General features: G+C 35.7%; 1 protein-coding gene across 1 annotated transcript in view; it reads left to right on the top strand.

Annotated features, from left to right (window-relative positions):
• Rxfp1 (relaxin family peptide receptor 1) overlaps positions 1-20,733 on the top strand; it is a 137,774-nt gene that overhangs the window by 82,004 nt on the left and 35,037 nt on the right. The window contains exons 5-9 of the mRNA XM_005330934.4: positions 7,943-8,014; positions 10,788-10,859; positions 15,326-15,397; positions 15,490-15,561; positions 17,961-18,032. Coding sequence (XP_005330991.1) covers positions 7,943-8,014; positions 10,788-10,859; positions 15,326-15,397; positions 15,490-15,561; positions 17,961-18,032 — 360 coding nt within the window. The remainder of the gene's footprint in view (positions 1-7,942; positions 8,015-10,787; positions 10,860-15,325; positions 15,398-15,489; positions 15,562-17,960; positions 18,033-20,733) is intronic.

Genomic DNA, 20,733 nt, shown 5'->3' with positions numbered 1-20,733 from the left:
GTCAAATGGTGGTTCCATTCCCAGCTTTCCAAGGAATCTCCATACTGTTTTCCATATTGGGTGCACCCACCAGCAATACATTAGTGCACCCTTTTCCCCTCATCCTCACCAACACTTATTGTTGTTTGTGTTCTTAATAGCTGCCATTCTAACTGGAATGAGATGAAATCTTAGAGCATCTCTAATCTCTAGAGATGTTGAACATTTTTTCATATATTTGTTGGTTGATTGATTGTATATCATCTTCTCAGAAGTGTCTGTTCAGTTCCTTGGCCCATTTATTGATTAGGCTATTTGGTTTTTCAGTGTTTAGCTTTTTGAGTTCATTATATACCCTACAGTTTAATGCTCTATCTGATGTGTGAGTGGAAAAATTTGCTTCCAAGATGTAGGCTCTCTCTTCACCTCACTGATAATTTCCTTTGCTGAGAAGAAGCTTTTTAGTTTGAATCCATCCTATTTATTGATTCTTGATTTCAATTCTTGTGCTATAAGAGTCTTGTTAAGGAAGTTGGGGCCTAATCTGACATGATGGAGATTTGGGCCTACTTTTTCTTCTATTAAGCTCAGAGTCTCTGGTTTAATTCCTAGGTCCTTGATCCACTTTGAGTTGAGTTTTGTGCATGGAGAGAGATAGGAGTTTAATTTCATTTTGTTGCATATGGATTTCCAGTTTTCCCAGCACCATTTGTTGAAGAGGCTACCTTTTCTCTAATGTATGTTTTTGGTGCCTTTGTCTACATAAGATAACTGTAATTATGTGAGTTAGTCTCTGTGTCCTCTATTCTGGTAGACTATTGGTCTACTAGTCTATTTGGGGGCCAATACGATGCTATTTTGTTAGTATTGTTCTGTAGTACAGTTTAAGTTGTGGTATAGTGATGCCACTTGTTTCACTCTTCTTGCTAAGGATTGCTTTAGCTATTCTGGGTTTCTTATTCTTCCAGACTAATTTCATGATTTCTTTTTCTATTTCTGTGAGGAATATCATTGGAATTATGATTGGAATTGCATTAAATCTGTGTAGTGCTTTTTGTAGTATGATCATTTTGACAATATTAATTCTGCCTATCCAAGAACAAGGGAGATCTTTCCATCTTATAAGGTCTTCTTGAATTTCTTTTTTTAGCATTCTGCAGTTTTCATTGTAGAGGTCTTTCACCTCTTTGCATTAGGTTGATTATTTTATGCTTTTGGAGACTATTGTAAATGAGGGAGTTTCCCTCATTTCCCTTTCAGAAGATTTGTCATTGATGTACAGAAATGCCTTTGATTTATGGGTATTGATTTTATATCCTGCTACTTTGCTGAATTCAATTACTAGTTCTAGAAGTTTTCTGGTGGAATTTTTTGTATCTTCTAGGTATAGAATCATATCATCAGCAAATAGTGCCAATTTGAGTTCTTCTTTTTCTATCTGTATCCCTTTAATGTCTTTCATCTAATTGCTCTGGCCAGTGTTTAAGAACTATGTTTAAAAGACATGGTGAAAAGGGCATCCCTGTCTAATTCTAGTTTTTAGAGGGAATGCTTTCAATTTTTCTTCACTTAAAATGATGTTGGCCTGCAGCTTAGCATAGATAGCTTTTATGATATTGAGATATGTTCCTGTTATCCCTAGTTTTTCTAGTGTTTTAAACATGAAGATGCTGTATTTTGTTGAATGTTTTTTCTGCATCTATTGAGGTAATTGTATGATTCTTATCTTTAAGTCTATTGATATGATGAATTAAATTTATTGATTTCTGTATGTTAAACCAACCTGGCATCCCTGGGATGAATCCCACTTGATCATGGTGTACTATCTTTTTGATATGTTTTTGGATTCGATTTGCCAGAATTTTATTGAGAATTTTTTCATCTATGTTCATTAGAGATATTGGTCTGAAGTTTTCTTTCTTTGATGTGTCTTTGCCTGGTTTTGGAATCAGGGTAACATTGGCCTCATAGAATGAGTTTGGAAGTGCTGCCTCTTTTTCTATTTCCTGAAATAAATTGGAGAGTATTAGGTATGAGTTCTTCTTTATAGGTCTGTAGAACTCAGCTGTGTAACCATCCAGTCCTGGGCTTTTCTTGGTTGGTAGACTTCTGATGACATCTTCTATTTCATTGCTTGAAATTGACCTGTTTATCTTGTGTATATCATCCTGATTCAATTTGAGCAAATCATATGACTCTAGAAATTTGTTGATGCCTTCAGTATTTTCTATTTTATTGGAGTACAAGTTTTCAAAATAATTTCTAATTATATTTTGTATTTCTGTAGTGTCTGTTGTGATATTTCCTTTATCACAAATGTTAGTAATTTGAGTTTTCTCTCTCCTTCTCTTTGTTAGCATGGCTAAGGGTTTATAAATTTTATTTATTTTTTCAAAGAACTTACTCTTTGCTTTGTCAATTTGTTCAATTGTTTCTTTGTTTCAATTTCATTGATTTCAGCTCTGATTTTAATTATTTCCTGTCTTCTGTTGCTTTGGGTGTGGATTTGTTCTTCTTTTTCTAGGGCTTTGAGATGTAATGTTAAGTCATTTATTTGTTGACTTTTTCTTCTTTTAAGGAATGAACTCCATAAAATGAACTTTCCTCTTAGAACTGCCTTCATAGTGTCCCAGAAATTTTGATATGTTGTATCTATGTTCTCATTCACCTCTAAAAATTTTTAATCACCTCCTTGATGTCTTCTGCAACCATTGTTCATTCAGTAGCATATTATTTAGTCTCCAGGTGTTGGAATGGATTTTATTTCTTATTTTATCATTGATTTCTTCTTTCATTCCATTGTGATCTGAGAGAATGCAGGGTAATATCTCTATTTTTCTGTATTTGTTAAGAGTTGCTTTGTGACATAATATATGGTCTATTTTAGAGAAGGATCTATGTGCTGCTGAAAAGAATGTGTATTCACTCATTGATGGATGAAATATTCTATATATGTCAGTTAAGTCTAAGTTATTGATTGCATTATTGAGTTCTATAGTTTCTTTGTTCAGTTTTTGTCTGGAAGATCTATCAGTGGTGAAAGAGGTGTGCTGAAGTCACTCAAAATCATTGTGTTGTGTTGTGGTCAATTTGACTCTTGAATTTGAAAAGAGTTTGTTTGATGAACATAGATGCTCCATTGTTTGGGGTATATATATTTATAATTGTTGTATCTTGTTGGTCTGTGGTTCCCTTGAGTGGTATAAAATGTCCTTTATCCCTTTTGATTCACTGTAGCTTACAGTCTACTTTGATATGAGAATGGAAACCCCTGCTTGTGAGTGGTATGATTTTTCCCAACCTTTCACCTTCAGTCTGTGGATGTCTTTTCCTGAGATGAGTCTCTTGGAGTCAGCATATTGTTGGGTCTTTTTTTTTTTTTTTTTTTATCTAATCAGCTAGCCTATGTCTTTTGATTGATGACTTTAGGCCATTAACATTCAGGGTTATTATTTAGACATGATTTGTATCCCAGCCATTTTTGTTTATTTTTGTTATTTAACTTGACTTTGTTTCTCCTTTGATTTGTTTTTCCTTTAGTGTAATACCTCCCTCTGCTGATTTTCATTGTTGTTTTCATCTCCTCTTTATAGAATATTTTGCCAAGGATGTTCTGTAGTGCAGGTTTTTTAGCTGTAAATTCTTTTAACTTTTATTTATCATGGAAGGTTTTCATTTCATCATCCAATCTAAAGCTTAATTTTGCTGGATACATACAAGATTCTTGGTTGGCATCCATTTTCTTTCAAAACTTGATATATGTTGTTCCAGGATCTTCTTTTCAGGGTCTGAGTTGAAAAATCTGTACATAACCTAATTGGTTCTCCCTATATGTAATCTGATTCATTTCTCTCGTGGCTTTTAATATTCTCTCCTTATTCTGTATGTTAGGAATTTTTATTATAACGTGCCTTGGTGTGGATTTGTTGTGATTTTGTATGTTTGGCACACTGTAAGCCTCTTGTATTTGGTTTTCCAATTCATTCTTCATGTTTAGAAATTTTTCTGATATTATTTCGTTGAATAGATTGTTCATTCGTTGTTCAATTGATTTGGAATTCTATGCCTTCCTATATCCCAATAACTCTTAAATTTGGTACTTTCATGTTATCTCATAATTCTTAAATGTTCTGTTCTGGTTTCTTACTATTTTCACTGTGTGGTTCACATTCTTTTCAAGATTATATAGTTTGTCTTCATTGTCTGAGGTCCTCTCTTCCAAGTGCTCTAATCTGCTGGTGATGCTTTTAATTGAAATTTTAATTTGGTTTATTGTTTCTTTCATTTCAAGAATTTCTGTTTGGTTTTTCCTTAGAACCTCTATCTCCTTATTGAAGTAATCGTTTGCTTCCTGTATTTGCCTGTGTAGATCTTTGTCAAAATAATTTTTTGCTGTCTGTATTTGCTCTCTTATATCATCCTTTAATCCACAGAACATTTAAATTATGTACATCACCAATTATTTCTCTGTCATTCCTTCTGCTGTGCTGCCCATGGATTCTAATACTGTGGTATCTTGATTTGTTTGAGCCACTTTCGTCCCTTGTCTTTTCACGTTGCTCATGTGTCTTCCCTTCTAGCACTGTGGATCTGAGGTGTTACTGTTTTTACTCTATAGGCTTATAGTGCCTCTGTAGGGTTCCAATACCTCTCCTTGGAGGACAATGTTAGCAAGTCCCAATATAAACGATATACCACCTAAAAACAAACAGTTGCTAATAGGCATTTAGGGTTTTGTCACAATATTCAGAAATGGTAAATTCAATTATTATCTATAATATAATCAGTAGGTTTGTAAAAGGGTTTACAGTTTCTGATGGTGGACAAAGATCCAGGTGTAAGGTGTAGGAAGATATGCTAAGGAGGTAGGAGGTGAGGATATAGAGTTATTATATCATAGGAAGTGTGAAAGAGAAATCTAAAGAAGAAGATTAGTAGCAGATGAGTAGAGAGAAAATCTGGGGTAGACAAGTAAGTGGGAATACAGTAGAGTACATAAAACAAATACATATATTAAGAAAAATAAAAATTTTAAAATAGTAAAAATTGGAGGAAAAAAATAAAAGAATATATAACACAACTGTAATATACTGTTCAGTTATCTCAGTCCTCAATACCCTATTTCATGCAAAGTACTTGGTTTCACATATGTTGGGGATGTGAGGGTGGAAGAAGAAAGAAAAAAATATCTCAAAGGAAGAAACAAGGATTGTTTTGGTTGGAGATCAGTATCTTTCCTGCTTCCTTTCTCATCTAATAAATGGGGTCATCTCTTATTAGCTGGTATTTCCACCCTCAGGAAGATGAAGGTAACCAGGGAGAGTGGGTTATTCCTGGGTGGAGGGCACCTGGAAGTGGGGTGTGGCACTCGCTGGTCCCCCAAAAGGAGACTGCACCTCAAGGATCTCTTTTGGGAACTGCTCCTATGAAGCGAGTGTCTGGTCTTATCTCCTTATTTCACCTGAAGACTCCCAGTTCCTGGTCTCTGTTAGTCTCTAAACTGTATCACACTCACCCTCTCCATTACTGCTTCCTAATTAGGAACCTTTTATTGGGCTCCTGATTGTGGTGCTTTGGCACATGCTGTACACCTGCCCCTCTGAGAGCTGGTTTTTTGTTGGGCAGACACTGCACGGCAGTTGCTGGGAAGAGAAGGGAGTTAGAAACCAGGTACCTGGCCAGTCAAGTTCCAAACTGGGAGTTGCCCCCACTAAAGATGGTAATGAAGGTGACCCAAGATGGAAACATTTGCTTTCAGTGATGAGGTGTCAGGTCCAGTCAGAGGAGCTGGGCAATGGTGTTGGATTATGAGTTCAGAGACTGGGTCTGTGGCATGCAGCATGTGGCTGTGGCTGTCTTCAGAGCCTCTGTGAAGTTCCCTGGTGCAGGTGGGCTACTGCAGGTAGGAGACTATCTCCATTGCTGCAGAGTCCCAAGATGAAGGCGACAGGGGAAACTCCACGTTGGTTGATGGGAGTCCACACAGGAGTGGTGACTGGAGATCCTGCATGTGAGTAGCTGCCAGGTGTCCTGCATGGGAGCTGCATCTGGGATTTCTGCTTTGATGGGTGGCAGAAAGTCTTACGCAGGTGCTGATGACAATGATCCCGCTTGGACACCCGGTAGTCCTGCTTGGGAGAGTAGTTAGGAGACCTACTCTGACCCTGAGGCCTGGAGCCTTGCATGGGCACTGCAGCCATGATTCCTGTGTGGAAGCAGGAATATCACTCACAGAGAAGCAGTATTCTCACTTCTTGAGTCCCAGGTCACAGAGTGACACAGAATGCTGCCTCCCTCAGGCCCGCCATCTTGCAGTCTTGGGATTCTCAATGTCTCTCTCTGAAAAATGGAAATGCCATAATTTCGACACCATGATTTTTCTTATATGTCCTCCAAAATTTCTAACAGTTTAATGATCTCTAAATAAATGTTTTTGAAATGCATTTATAAGTAAATAAATATAATAAAATTATAATACGCAGATTACTTTTCAAATCCTGACTGAAAAAAAAAAAAGGCTCTTTTTGTAGATAAAGTATGTCCTTTGTCTTCCAAATAGAGTATAAGGTTCCTAAGGACACAGTGCAAGTGGTGAGGATTGAACCCAGTTCCTCAAAAACACATACTTTTTGAGAAAAGAATGGATGAAAGAATGAATGCATTTTTAAGAACACACTAAACTTTCACCTAGATCCTTAAATCAAACCCAAATATTTAACAATTTACCTTTACATAATACAAACATTTAAACAGGACATGAAGTATAATCTGGAATCTAAACCAAGTTAGAATCATTATTAGAAAGGATTCTCAGCTAGGGTGACAGCCAGCAGCTGAGGGTTGACTTCAGATAGTTAAACAATCATTGATGCTCCATCACATGACCACTCTTCTGATCCAAATCTCTCCTTTCCCAGTTATAGAAACTGACTTGGAAAAGTTATCAGTGGTTCATGCAAGAGACCCCAGCTTCTTTTGTCTTGGCCTTTTTGTTTTTGTTTTGTTATTATTGTTGTTGTTGTTTTTAACTTGGCTTGTTTTGGTTTTTTTTACAGTATATTGCTTTTGTTTTTTTAAATAAAAATTAAAATTTAGAATTTTTCCAGTAGAGCCACAATTATGGGGCACTGGTCCACAACAAACAACTTCTTAAATTGTCATACAAGGGGAAATCTTTCCAAACAACTTATTGGGAGTGGAAATGACCACTTCTTGAGTAAACATAGTTCAACTATAGATACTAATTAGCAGTTCCCTTAATAATTAATTTTAAGGTGGTGAATGTAGGTAATGATATATTTAAAATCACAAAACTGAGCTTTTGAGTGTATTTTAAACAGAAAATACTGTTTTCTTTTTTTTTTCAGATGTTGATGGACTTTTATTTTGTTCATTTATTTGTATGTGGTGCTCAGAATTTAACCCAGTGCCTCACACATGCTAGACAAGCGCTCTACCACTGAGCCACGAAAACATTGTTTTCATTGTCATTAAAATCAAATGCCTTCTGATATTTATTAAATAAAAATAAACAATATAGCACTGAGGTTGTAGCTCAGTGGTAGAGCGCTTGCCTGGCACAAGTGAGGCACTGGGTTCAATCCTCAGCACCACATAAAAATAAGTAAAGAAAGATATTTTGGCCATTTACAACTAAAAAATATTAAAAAATAAAGAATATAAATTAAAATCAATTTTCTCCAAATTTTATTATTTTTAAACTTTTGTCAGAATTATAATGTAATCTAAATTTAAGAAAATCTGAATATATTTAATAATACAAAATTGACAAACCTAATTCAAATGATATGAGAGTGACATAGTGAAGTAAAATGTTTCCTGAAATCTAGTACTAAAGTAAATACAGTTTATAGTTATTTATGTTGTAATTTAAAAAAAAGAAAGTGAAAAATTAAAAAAAATTAAAAAAAAAAAACTTTATGTACATTTACATGTATTTCAGGTCACTCCAGTGGAACATCTTAAGAAAGCTTCCTCCTGATGGCTTCAGGAAGTACCACTATCTTCAAAAGCTGTAAGAAAAAAATAAATTCATGATATTAAAATTAATATTTGGGGGTGGTAGAACCCAACATTTATACCATCGCTTAAATCTAATTTCCCTTCAGGGAATTATTTAGCTGTTACCTGGAGATTTTTCTGAATAGTTCTAAAAGGCATTCTAGAAAAAAACCTGAGATACCTATTCCCAAAAAGATGGGAGCATGTGTGCTGTGAATTCTCTACCACACTTCCCCAAAGTGGAAATACGTACACAGGTGCTTTTACTCTGTATGAGCCTAGCGTGGATCCCCTCAATGCCCAGCTTAGAGAACAATGCAATTATCTTTTGCCAAATTTGCCATCAAGACTAAAGAGTGAAGAATTTTCTTCCATATGTTCACAAATCTGGTCTCTACATAACACAGCAAGTCATGGTTTGAAACCTCTGGGCATGTTCTGGGGGGACTTGATTCCATTTCACATTGGCCTTGTACGTCGTTTTATGTTGCCCTCAGGTGGTATCTGACTTGATTTTTCCCATCTACAGTGACCCAGATGATGTTTAACTGTGATTTAGGTTAACTTTGTGATTAGATCTTATTGTCATATACTTGAATTATTGTGTTAACTCTATAACTAAATCACAGGTGCTAGAAAACATCTCAGAGTTCCTCAGATCATTTTTATAGATGTATTGGTTTTAGTTTTCTTTTCATACTAGAGAAAACTAGTGTAGTAATACATATCTGCACTTTTTTTAAATTTTTTTTACTTGTTGGCAAACCTTTATTTTATTTATTTATTTATATGTGATGCTGAGAATCGAACCCACAGCCCCACACATGCCAGGCAAGCACTCTACCACTGAGCCACAAGCCTAGCCCCATATCTGTACTTTTTTAAAGAGAACGGGTGAAAATAGAATAGAATCAAAATAAAAAATAACTACTTCATTCAGTTAAATGTTCTAAAACCTTATATAATCTGCAGAAAAAAATTATTTTATACTTGAAAATTAAAATTTGAATGCAAATGATTTTTAAGAACTTCTTGCTGAACATTAATCAATATACAGAGAAGAGCTTTTCAAACTTAACCCTCTACTAGAGGCCCTGGTTTTGATCCGCAACACCAACAAAAATAAAAACAACAATAAAAAATTAAATAAATTAAATTTTAAAATTAGACCTAATACAAAAACTTCAAGAAGTTACTTTCTTATTTTAGATTCTAATTTCTGAAGTCTAAATAATTTTTCTGATCTATAGCACCACCTTATGTTCATATGTTTAAAAGGAGTTAGACTACAAGGCTTTCAAATGCAGGTTTACATAACACAGAAGTTGAGCATTTTTGCACAAAAAACATTGAATTAATTCTTAAACAGCCAATTTGTTTCAAGTAACAAAATGATCAAAATAATTTTATAACAAAAAGAAGAAAAAAGCTTCTACTTGATTATTGAAAGTATAGCTTGACTAAGTCATTACAATAGTTACAATAAACATATAAATATGTTAAAGCTTTTCTTTGAATTAGTGAGAAAGATTAATTACCTGTTACATGATTAGGCCCACAGCATGTTATATGAAATTTTTAGATGCATAGTAAATTTCATAAAACATTTTACAATCAAAGTTACATTTTTTTGCAGGTTGGAGAATAGCAAATCTATTCTGGTTATTGATTTCCCCTCTATTGTTCCTAAAATTTATAATGAATTATATATAAATTTAGAACACCCTAAAGAACAAAGGCGACCCACATTCCAAACAAGAATGCAGCCTTGCTACCCTTATTTTGTCATTTCCCACAACCTAGGACAAATACACATAGAAATGCAAAGGTTTATGTGGGCTTATGCTTTACAATAGACTATATACTGATACCTCTTTCTTTTGACCTCCAGTTAACTGAAGGTCAAACTGCTAGCATTACTTGAGTTGCCTATATAAGCCTGCATTCTTGTTTTGACACTCACTCCAATCTAATTTATATTCTTTCAGACTTGACTTTTTTAATTTATATTTTTTACTTTTGCCATTTATATTCCTTGTAAGTTGCCTCAAACACTTTTGGAACAAGGCTTGGGGTGTCTAATAAAATTAAAGTTGATTGGCTTGGATGATTTGTGATTAACATGGAATATTCTGTGTAGTATTAAAGCTGTCATACACTTACAGTTTTGCCAGCACTATGTTAAAAATTTACTTAAAAATTTGAATAATTATAGCAGGACATGTTTTAAAAAGTCTGGCATCTAGGCTTAACTCATTAGTGACTGCTTTACTACACATAAAAGTTTTATCACTAGTAAATTCAAGTCGTAAATTTTAGTTAATATCTACATCTTTATAACCAGAATTTCTAAATAAATACTAACCAAAGCATACATGAATTTAATAGCAAAACAAAAAGACATGGAACTGGGGTTGTGGCTCAGTGATACTGTACTTGCCTAGCACGTATGAGGCCCTGGGTTTGGTCCTCAGCACCACATAAAAATAATAAAATAATAAAGGTATTGTGTCCATTTATAACTAAAAAACTTTTTTAAAAAAAGACATGATATTCACTTTCTCTATGTTATTTTATTATGTTTAACTTTTTTCCAATTTTTAAATTTTGGTTCAATACAGATAACATAAAATTTACAATATTAACCATTTTGAAATGTATATTCAGAGGCCTTAAGAACATGTGAATTATCATGCTACCATCAGCCCCATCCATCCTCAGAATGCCTTTCATCTTGCAAAACTGAAACTGTTTCATTGTTTTCCTTATTAATAATCATTTTTCAGGTATCTGCAACACAATAAGATTAGGTCTGTATCCATCTCTGCTTTCAAAGGACTGCACAGCCTTACTAAACTGTAAGTACCACTGCTAATTCATTTGCCCATTGCTAATTCAGAGGTCTATCAGTCTGACCTATTCCAATCCAGCCCAGCCCACTGCTCAGGTCAATGCCAAGGGACACATGGCATTGTGACTGAGCATGGGATTCAGAGTCAGACAGATTTCATCACTCACTACAAGTGACCTTGAGCAAGTTATTCATTTGTTTGTTTGTTTGTTTATTGAGCATCAGTTCCCTCTCCTGTAAAGTACAAATTATAATAATACCTTCCTCTCGGGATCATGGTTGAAAACAAATGAGAAAATTCCTAGGCAGCATTAAGTACTCTGAGCCTAATACATAGTAAGCACTCTGTGTAAATTAGCCATGGAGACATGATGGTTGAATGAACTTAGTCAAATTTAAAAAGCCTAATGGCATATTCATAAAGAATAAAAAAATGCAAGGACTTCCCCAGTTACTCAGTTTCGTTTGTTTTATTTTTGCTTTTTGGTGCTAAAGATTGAACAAGGACTTTGTGCCTGCTAGCATGCACTATGCCATTGAATAATATACCCCCAGCCCTTCAGTTGATCTTTTTTCACTAATCCTGCTTTTATAAATACATAAAGCACCATAAGTTTTAAAAAAAAAAAAACAAAGATTTTGCCAGATGTGGTAGTGCACACCTGTAAGCAACTTAGTGAGATCCTGTCTCAAAATTTAAAAAAAAAAAAAATTGAAGGTTGGAGATGTAACTCAGTGATAAAGTGCCCCTAGGTTCAATCCCCAGTACCAAATCATCATCATCATCATCATCATCAAAGATTTTTAAAATATACATAATATAAAATTTACCATTTTAACCATTTTAAATGTACAATTTAGTTATTAGACACAGCCACCTTGTTGTGCACAACCATCTTCTTCCAGAACTTTTCATCTTCTCCACATCTGTTTAAACTGTCCATTTCCCCTGCCTTTAGCCCCTGGCATCCACCTTTCTACTTTCTGTTTCTCTGAAGTGACTATTATAAGAACTTCATATAATTGGAATCATAAAATATGTGTGTTTTGTATCTGATTTATTTCACTTAATGTAATGTCTCTGATGTCCATCCCTGCTGTAGCACGTGTCAGAATTTCCTCCTTTTTTAGGATGAAGAATATTCCACTATATGTACAGACCACCTTGTCCATATCCATTCACCTGTCATGAACATCTGGGTTGTTCCACATTTCAGCTATTGTGAATCATGCTGCTATGAACATGGGAGTACAAATCTGTTTGGGTCCCTGCTTCCAATTCTGTAAGCCCAGAAATGTGATTAATGGATCACAAGTTTAGTTCTACATTTGATTTTTTTTTAAGGAGTTTCCATACTGTTTTCCACAGCTGCTTGCACCATTTTCCTTTCTGCATAAGAGTTCCAAATTCTCCACACCTTCACCAACACTAGTCATTTTCTGGTTTTGTTTGCTTGGACAATAACTATCCTAATAAGTGCGAAGTGGTACATCATCGTGCTTAAGAGCAAAGCTTTTGTAAATAGAATTTCTCAAAGTTCATTGTATTTCATGTATTCATCCATTTCGTATCAAGCAGCCTCTTAGAAGAAGCAAATACAATCTGAATCACATAAATAACTCCCTGGAGTCCCATTTCTGTCCCTTTGGTTTTTATCCTACCCCATTCTCTATCCTAACCAGAGAAACTCGTTCCCATCGTGTTTCTAGTTCATAATGGCAGAGAGTGAAATTTGGCCAAGAATATCTAGCAAGGATATACAAAGCAGAGGGAAGCCACAGGAGACTCAGAGACTCACGGAGCCACAGTGGCTGTGTCATCCTGCCTTCTCCCTCACCCCTGTCCTTCTTATGAATGTGCCCAAAGTCAGTACAGGACACAGTCTCATCTGGCTCCTAACTATCTTTCTCTCCACGAATCTGTGCAAAACTTTCTAAACAGAATCTCTTTGGTGGATATTCCGTGGATAAGGAGGAAGGTTGCACAAAAACTGGAGAACAAATGTCAAAGTGTCCTCCGTTTCTTTCCATCTTTCTTTCCCCTTGGCACTGGGAATATTGCTTGAGGGTTAAAGATGCCACCTAACTCTATTTTTTCATAAATCATCATAAAATACCAACTCTTCTTTTATCTAAAAGTACTCATTCACCTCTACAGGGTGCAAGGTCTTCAGGTTGACACCGTGGGGGCCATAGGATTAATGAATCCGACGGCTGCCTCAAGGAGCTGCTACCTGAGTAGTTCAGGGAGAGCACTGAGCTAAATTGGGGAGGTTCAGTCCTCTTGTTCTCTAGAAGCTTCTGATCTAAGATGAGGAAACAACACTAACATGTGCACCATAACTAGAGACGGATGAAGAAAACATTATTCCTAAACCTGCATTGTTCAGACCTAAACCGCTATTAGGGTTCGCTGTAAAAAGTGATGGTTTGGGGCTCAAAGCAAAGGCTGACTCTGAAAAATGAACAGGACTGGGCTACACAGATGAGCATGAAGTAAAACAGCAGATCAATTGACTTTTACCTGAAGGGATGGTTGTTGGTTCATAAAACAGCTTTCAGAAGGGATCAGGGGAGGTACTAAAGCTATTTTTTTTTTTTTTTGGACTGGGGATTGTACTCAGGGGCACTGGGCCACTGAGCCCCATCCCCAGCCCTATTTTGTATTTTATTTACAGACAGGGTCTCACTGAGTTGCTTAGTGTCTCACCATTGCTAAGGCTGCCTTTGAACTCAGGATCCTCCTGCCTCAGCCTTCCAAACCACTGGGATTACAGGTGTGCGCCGCTGCACCTGGCTCCTAAAGCTATTTCTTACCCATGCCTAGGCCAGATGGGCTCCAGGTTTACAAAGGAGGGAAGGAAGTGGCTTTAACCTGGGGGGTCAGCCAAGAAAAAAGTCAAATCTGGCAACGAAGAACAGATTCCTGGCAAGATTTTATAGGATGTCAACTCTAATACGTAAGAGTACAGAAAAGAAATCTATAGGTTCCATATATCCACGGGAGTGAAATTTGAACTAATAACTTGAATATTAACCACAAGCAGAGAGGAAAAAGAAAAAGAAATTGGAGTGGAAAATTCAGAGACATTGTTTTAATAAATAATACCTACAGAGTGCTATGGCACGCATTGCCCCAGATGTCGCAACAGCCCTATGAAGTAAGGTTGATACGGTGCCCGTTCTAGAGTTGAGGAAGCTGAAGCTTACAGGAATGGATTGCTTGGTCAAGGTCATGTTTAATAAACAGAAGAGTAAGGAATCAAACTGTCTCATAGCAGATAAGTATGGATGATCACACTGGAGAGACTGAGATAGAAATGAACATGGCTAAAGGAAGAGATGTACACAGTATAACAGAGAGTTTGTCCACTTGCAGGGGAGAAATCAAGTGGGATGGGTGAGGCGTCAAGCTCTTTAAGAAAACATGCGATGACCTTTCCCCAGAACAGGCCCCCAGCTCTTCCAGGCCCATCTCCTGTCTGTCTTCCTTCATGATGAGGCCTCACTACGTTACCTGGTGAGGCCTTAACTTGTTACTCTTGGTACTTCTTGTCTTTGCAGAAGCTATTTCCTCTGTCTAAAACAACTCCTGCTTTGGGAATGCCAAGCCTTCGTTCAAGACCTTTCTCAGCTGTGCTTCCTTTAGTGAGACTTTTCTGTCTCCTCGTTCCTCTGTGCTCTTTAGTTCTAAACACTCGCAAATCGGGTGCTTTCTGCTCTGCAGTGTCAGAACAACCCTACAGGATACGTTTCCCTCTGTTTTCTGTATGTTGCATAATAGCCCATCCACATCCTGTCTCCTCTTCCGATTCAAAGCCTCACAGAGAATAGGATGATAAACCTAGCACAGTAATCATTGTGTGACTCAACTTTGTGTCACCATCATGAAATACCTGAGGCAATTAACTTGCCAAGAGGAAAGGTTTATTTGGGCTCACAGTTTTAGAGGTTGCCATCTAGGATAGATTGGCCCCAGGGCTTTAGGCCTACCTAAAGCCATCATGGTAGGTGCAGGTGGCTAGGGAAAAAGGAGGGGGGGAAAAAAGGAAGGAGCCATGGGTCCTCCAATCCCCTTCAAAGTCGCACCCCCCAATGACCTCAGGACTTCTCTCTAGGCCCCATCTTCCATCCACAGCACCTTCCAAAAGCACCACCCTGGGAACAAAGCCTTTAACCTGTGGACCGTTGGGGAAAACTTCTCCAAACCACAGTAGTCATAGAGTAGGTACTCAAAACAAGTTGATGGATAAATGAGGTCAATGAAAAGAAACTGGTTGATTATTATGGGGGAAATTTAAAGCTGGAGATGATACAGTAATTAACAGGCACTCCTAAAGATTCAAAGGCAGGGAAATGGCAGGGTAAGAATGTGAGATGAGAACGTTTAAAATGAATGATAGCTATTTTACTTTCCTAATTATGAAGTGTCAAAAAGGTACAGATTTATCACAGTCATTTCTCCTCTTCTAGGTACCTCAGTCATAACCGAATAACCTTCCTGAAGCCAGGTGTTTTTGAAGACCTTCACAGACTAGAATGGCTGTATGTTTAATTTATGTGGCATTCCGTAGTATTAGTTGTTATGTTCTAAAAATAGATAAGTGAATCCATTTTTTTTTTCTTCTGCCTGGCAGGATAATTGAAGATAATCACCTCAGTCGAATTTCCCCACTAACATTTTATGGACTAAATTCTCTTATTCTCTTGTAAGTACTAAGTTAAAGGAGACATTTTAATTTAAGGGAAAGACATAAATAAAAATTAATGCTTTACAGTATGGAGATTCCTTGGAAAATTGGGAATGGAACCACCATTTGACCCAGCCATCCCTCTCCTTTGTCTATACCCAAATGACTTAAAAAAAAAAAAAAAAAAAAAACAGCATACTATAGGGACACAGCCACACTGATGTTAACAGCAGCACAATTTTTTTATTAGTTGTTCAAAACATTACAAAGCTCATGACATATCATCTTTCATACATTTGATTCAAGTGGGTTATGAACTCCCATTTTTACCCCAAATACAAATTGCAGAATCACATTGGTTACACATTCACATTTTTACATAATGCCATATTAATGACTGTTGTATTCTGCTACCTTTCCTATCCCCTACTATCCCCCCTCCCCTCCCTTCCCGTCTTCCCTCTCTACCTCATCTGCTGTTGTTCAATTCTCTTCCTTGTTTTCCCCCCCTTTCCCCTCACAACCTCTTATATGTAATTTTGTGTAACATTGAGGGTCTCCTTCCATTTCCATACAATTTCCCTTCTCTCTCCTTTTCCCTCCCACCACTCGTCTCTGTTTAATGTTAATCTTTTCCTCATGCTCTTCCTCCCTGCTCAGTTTTTAGTTGCTCTCCTTATATCAAAGAAGACATTTGGCATTTGTTTTTTAGGGATTGGCTAGCTTCACTTAGCATAATCTGCTCTAATGCCATCCATTTCCCTGCAAATTCCATGATTTTGTCATTTTTTAGTGCTGCATAATACTCCATTGTGTATACATGCCACATTTTTTTTATCCATTCATCTATTGAAGGGCATCTAGGTTGGTTCCACAGTCTAGCTATTGTGAATTGTTCTTCTATGATCATTGATGTGGCAGTATCCCTATAGTATGCTCTTTTAAGGTCCTCAGGGAATAGTCCGAGAAGGGCAATCGCTGGGTCAAATGGTGATTCCATTCCCAGCTTTCCCAGGAATCTCCATACTGCTTTCCAAATTGACTTCACCAATTTGCAGTCCCACCAGCAATGTACAAGTGTACCCTTTTCCCCACATCCTTGCCAGCACTTATTGTTGTTTGACTTCATAATGGCTGCCAATCTTACTGGAGTGAGATGGTATCTTAGGGTAGTTTTGATTTGCATTTCTCTGACTACAGCAGCATAATTCACAATAGCTAAACTGTGGAACCAATCTAGATGCCCTTCAATAGATGAATGGATTAAAAAAATGTGGCATATATACACAGTGGAATATTACTCAGCAATAAAAGAGAATAAAATCATAGCATTTGCAGGTAAATGAATGGAGTTAGAGAAAATAATACTAAGTGAAGTTAGCCAATCCAAAAAAAATAATAATGCAAGTGTTTTCTCTGATTTAAGGAGGCTGATTTATAGTGGGGTATGAAGTGGGAGCATGGGAGGAATAGATGAACTCTAGATAGGGCAGAGGAGTTGGAGGGGAAGGGAGGGGGCATGGGGTTATAAATGATGGTGGAATGTAATGGACATTATTATCCAAAGTACATGTATAAAGACATGAATTGGTGTGAATATACTTTCTATACAACCAGAGATATGAAAAAAAATTAATAATAAAGTAATCCAGACTGGGGGGGAAAAAAAGAATTGTAATACATACCATTGTCATATATAAATTAAAAAATTAATAAAAAATAATGCTTTAAACATAATAACATTAAACTTGGAATTATTAAAACCCCAAAAAAGCTCTTCCAACTAAAAACTATCTCTTATTCTTATTCTCTAAGGCTATTTATAATTGTAACAATTTTTGTCTTCACAGTAATGCATGCCTGTAATCCTAGAAGCTCAGGAGGCTGAAACAGGAGGATCACGAGTTCAAAGTCAGCCTCAGCAAAAGCGAGGCACTAAGCAACTCAGTGAGACCCTGTCTCTAAATAAAATACAAAATAGGGCTGGGGATATGGCTCAATAGCCAAGTGCCCTTGAGTTCAATCCCCTGTACCCCCCGGAAAAAAAAAAAAGGAACTTTTTTATTCTAGAATGTCAGTCTGTCAAAACTGAATATAGTCTATCACATTTTGTTGAACTATTCTTAAGCATACCATTACCACCACACATTGATCTCAGTAAAGAAAAGCAAATTCACTTAAAATCATCTTTTTTCAGTTACTAACTTTGTTGCTTCCTCCATATGATAACTGCTATTTGTAGAAATTTTATTAGTATCAAGCATTTAAATATAACAAGACTCACAGAGTAAATAGAGAAGACAACTAACTTCATAGATTTGCATGGTTTTATAAGAATAATGATAATACCATGTGTACCTTAAGAAAAGAACCAGAAAAAAAAAAATGTGACATCTTTGGTTTCTTTTCTTTTTCAGGGTGCTGATGAATAATGTCCTGACACATTTGCCAGATAAACTTTGTCAGCACATGCCAAAGCTACATTGGCTGTAAGTGATGGTATCTCATTTGAAAGAAGTCGACTAAAATCTCTACGTTGCCTAATTCATCTTGTATATTCATCTTGTATTGCTATTATCACATCACATTTTTTCAAGTTACTTTGGCCTATTTTTGTATTTTATATCCCCATGATCTAACTTCTCTAAACTCTCACCAACATGAAATATCTCAAAACAACAACAACAACTTGAGAACCAGGAAAAAGAAAGGCAAAAGGGATGCAATGGGATCTACATAATATTTCTCCCTTCCCCCACCAATCTTCCCTATTAAGTTGTTACAAAAAGACTAGATCATTTTAGTTCCATTCATTTAAGAATTTAATCTGAATATTGAGAATATGATATGTAGTACTCATCTTTCAAGGCTAATTAGAATAGGTTCCATGGAACATATTTTTTGGTGCTTGATTTTTTTTATTTTAATTTGTTATATATGACAGCAGAGTGTATTATAATTCATATTACACATATAGAGCACAATTTTCATGTCTCTGGTTGTATACAAAGTATAGTCACACCATTCTTGTCTTCATACATGTACTTAGGGTAATAATGTCCATCGCATTCCGTGGGACTTTTATACAATAACTTTGCTTTTAATAATGAGTGTCACTCTGCTATCCAGAATTTAATTTTATTATCCAGTAAATTGGTCTACTTAAAATATAGGTTTAAAAAAATAAAGAAATAACCCCCTCTTCCTCTCTCTCTCTCTCTCTCTCTCTCTCTCTCTCTCTCTCTCTCTCCCTCCTCCCCTCCCTCACTCTCTCTTTCTCTTCTCTCCTTCTGTCTCATCTCTCTCTCTCTAAAAATATAAAATTTTAAAAATAACCAAAATAACTATTTTAAAGGCTAATCAACAAACTAATTTACATATATAAAAACTCCTTCTGCCTCTTATTTTATAAGGAATTCCCAGAAGTGGTTGTTTGATCTCTATCTTCACAGCAGTTTAGAAGTACCCAATAAAAGGAAGGGTAAAAGAGTTAGAAACATTGATTGTAGTGGGAAGTATCAACTCTCAAGTTGATAATAGAACACAAGTGAGACATGCATGAAAAGCAAAGATATTTTTTTTCAAAATATACTAACTTGGAACCACTTTGGGAAAAAGAAACTTCACAAAAATAATTACTGGCCAATCATCATGGGCCTATCTACAATGGGTTGTGAGAGGTGATTTTAACATAAATGATTTTTCCCTTTACTGAGAGTAATATATGGCAGTAATGATGTACTTAAAAACATTTCCATAAAATGCAATAGTGAGACTATATTCAGTTTTGATGGGCTGACAGTGTAGATAACAAAATGTTTTATAAAATTGTTAGAATTAGGGGCTGGGATTGTGGCTCATTGGTAGAACACTCTTCTCTCATATGTGAGGCCCTGGGTTCGATCCTTAGCACCACATAAATAAAGGTATTGTATCCACTACAATTTTTTAAAAATTGTTAGAACTATAAATAGCCTTAGAAATTTGATTAAGAGATGATTTTAGTAAAAAAGTCTTTTTGGAGTTTTAAGTCCAGGAGATACCTTGGTATGACAGTTAACATTGATGACAAGCTAGTCATAAAAGGGCAGGCAAATTTATTCAGTATTCTTCATTGTAATTGAATTTTGTTTCAGAGAAGTACATTAACAGCTATTACATGCCTAGCAATCCAAACCTAATAATGAAGCACAATTGATCAGCATTCACATAAGTAAATTAGCAATTAAAAGTTTGTGCATTTCGGGAATGGGGGTGTGGATCAGTGGTAAAGCACTTGCCTAGCATGAGCAAGGCCCTGGGTTCTGTCCCCATCATTAAGAAAAAAACTTGTGCATTAGGATCAGAAACAAATATGAGAGTTATTATATGTATATCACAATAAATATTTCTTTTGCCTTTAAAATGCAGCAAAATATATATATCATGTATCAGATGACATCAAAATGATTAAGATTTATTACTAAAAGGATGGACTTTACAATTTTTTGTTATTATCTATAAATTTTAGCTATCAAAAGTAACTGATAGTAAATATTAGCCCAATTTTAATGTTATTAATAGTTTTTGCTTCATAAGCATTCCTCTACTTTAAAACCAATTACAATATCATTATTTTGCATATGAGTTTCCATTTTGCAAAGTGCAATTAAAAAACAGATTTGTTGGCCAAAAATAAATTTTTAACTCAGATTTCAGGGAAAAAATACATTAAAATAAAAAGACACAGAACAGCTCAGGAAATTAGCTTCACAATACTTGACAGATAATAGATTAAAATCTTTAATATAGTTCTTTCAAAGGAATGAAATGTAAAAACCACAATAAAGTTTGGAAAATTCAAAAAGTAAAACATAAAATTAATTAAAAACAGATGAACATAGGACAATAGCCAATGTACTCTCCCAAAGGTCAAGAGAATGAAATAAACTTTTATCCTGAGATGAAACTAAGTCATTTATCCATTGGCAGACTAAGCCAATATGAAGAATTTGAAAATGCAGGTGAGGAAGGCAGTAGAAAACAGATAATCATGGAGAAATAAAACATGATATACACACACATACACAGCATGATAATTAATAAAACAGCACTACTTCAGTCAACATGGCTCAATTTCAAGAACATAATATGGTTCATAGAGAGAAATTCACAGACTAGTACATATACTATATTGCAATTCCATTACAG

This window comes from Ictidomys tridecemlineatus, chromosome 9 (genome assembly GCF_052094955.1).
Source record: "Ictidomys tridecemlineatus isolate mIctTri1 chromosome 9, mIctTri1.hap1, whole genome shotgun sequence".
In the NCBI taxonomy this organism is placed as follows: domain Eukaryota; kingdom Metazoa; phylum Chordata; class Mammalia; order Rodentia; family Sciuridae; genus Ictidomys; species Ictidomys tridecemlineatus.
This window is presented reverse-complemented; position numbering and strand designations above follow the sequence as displayed.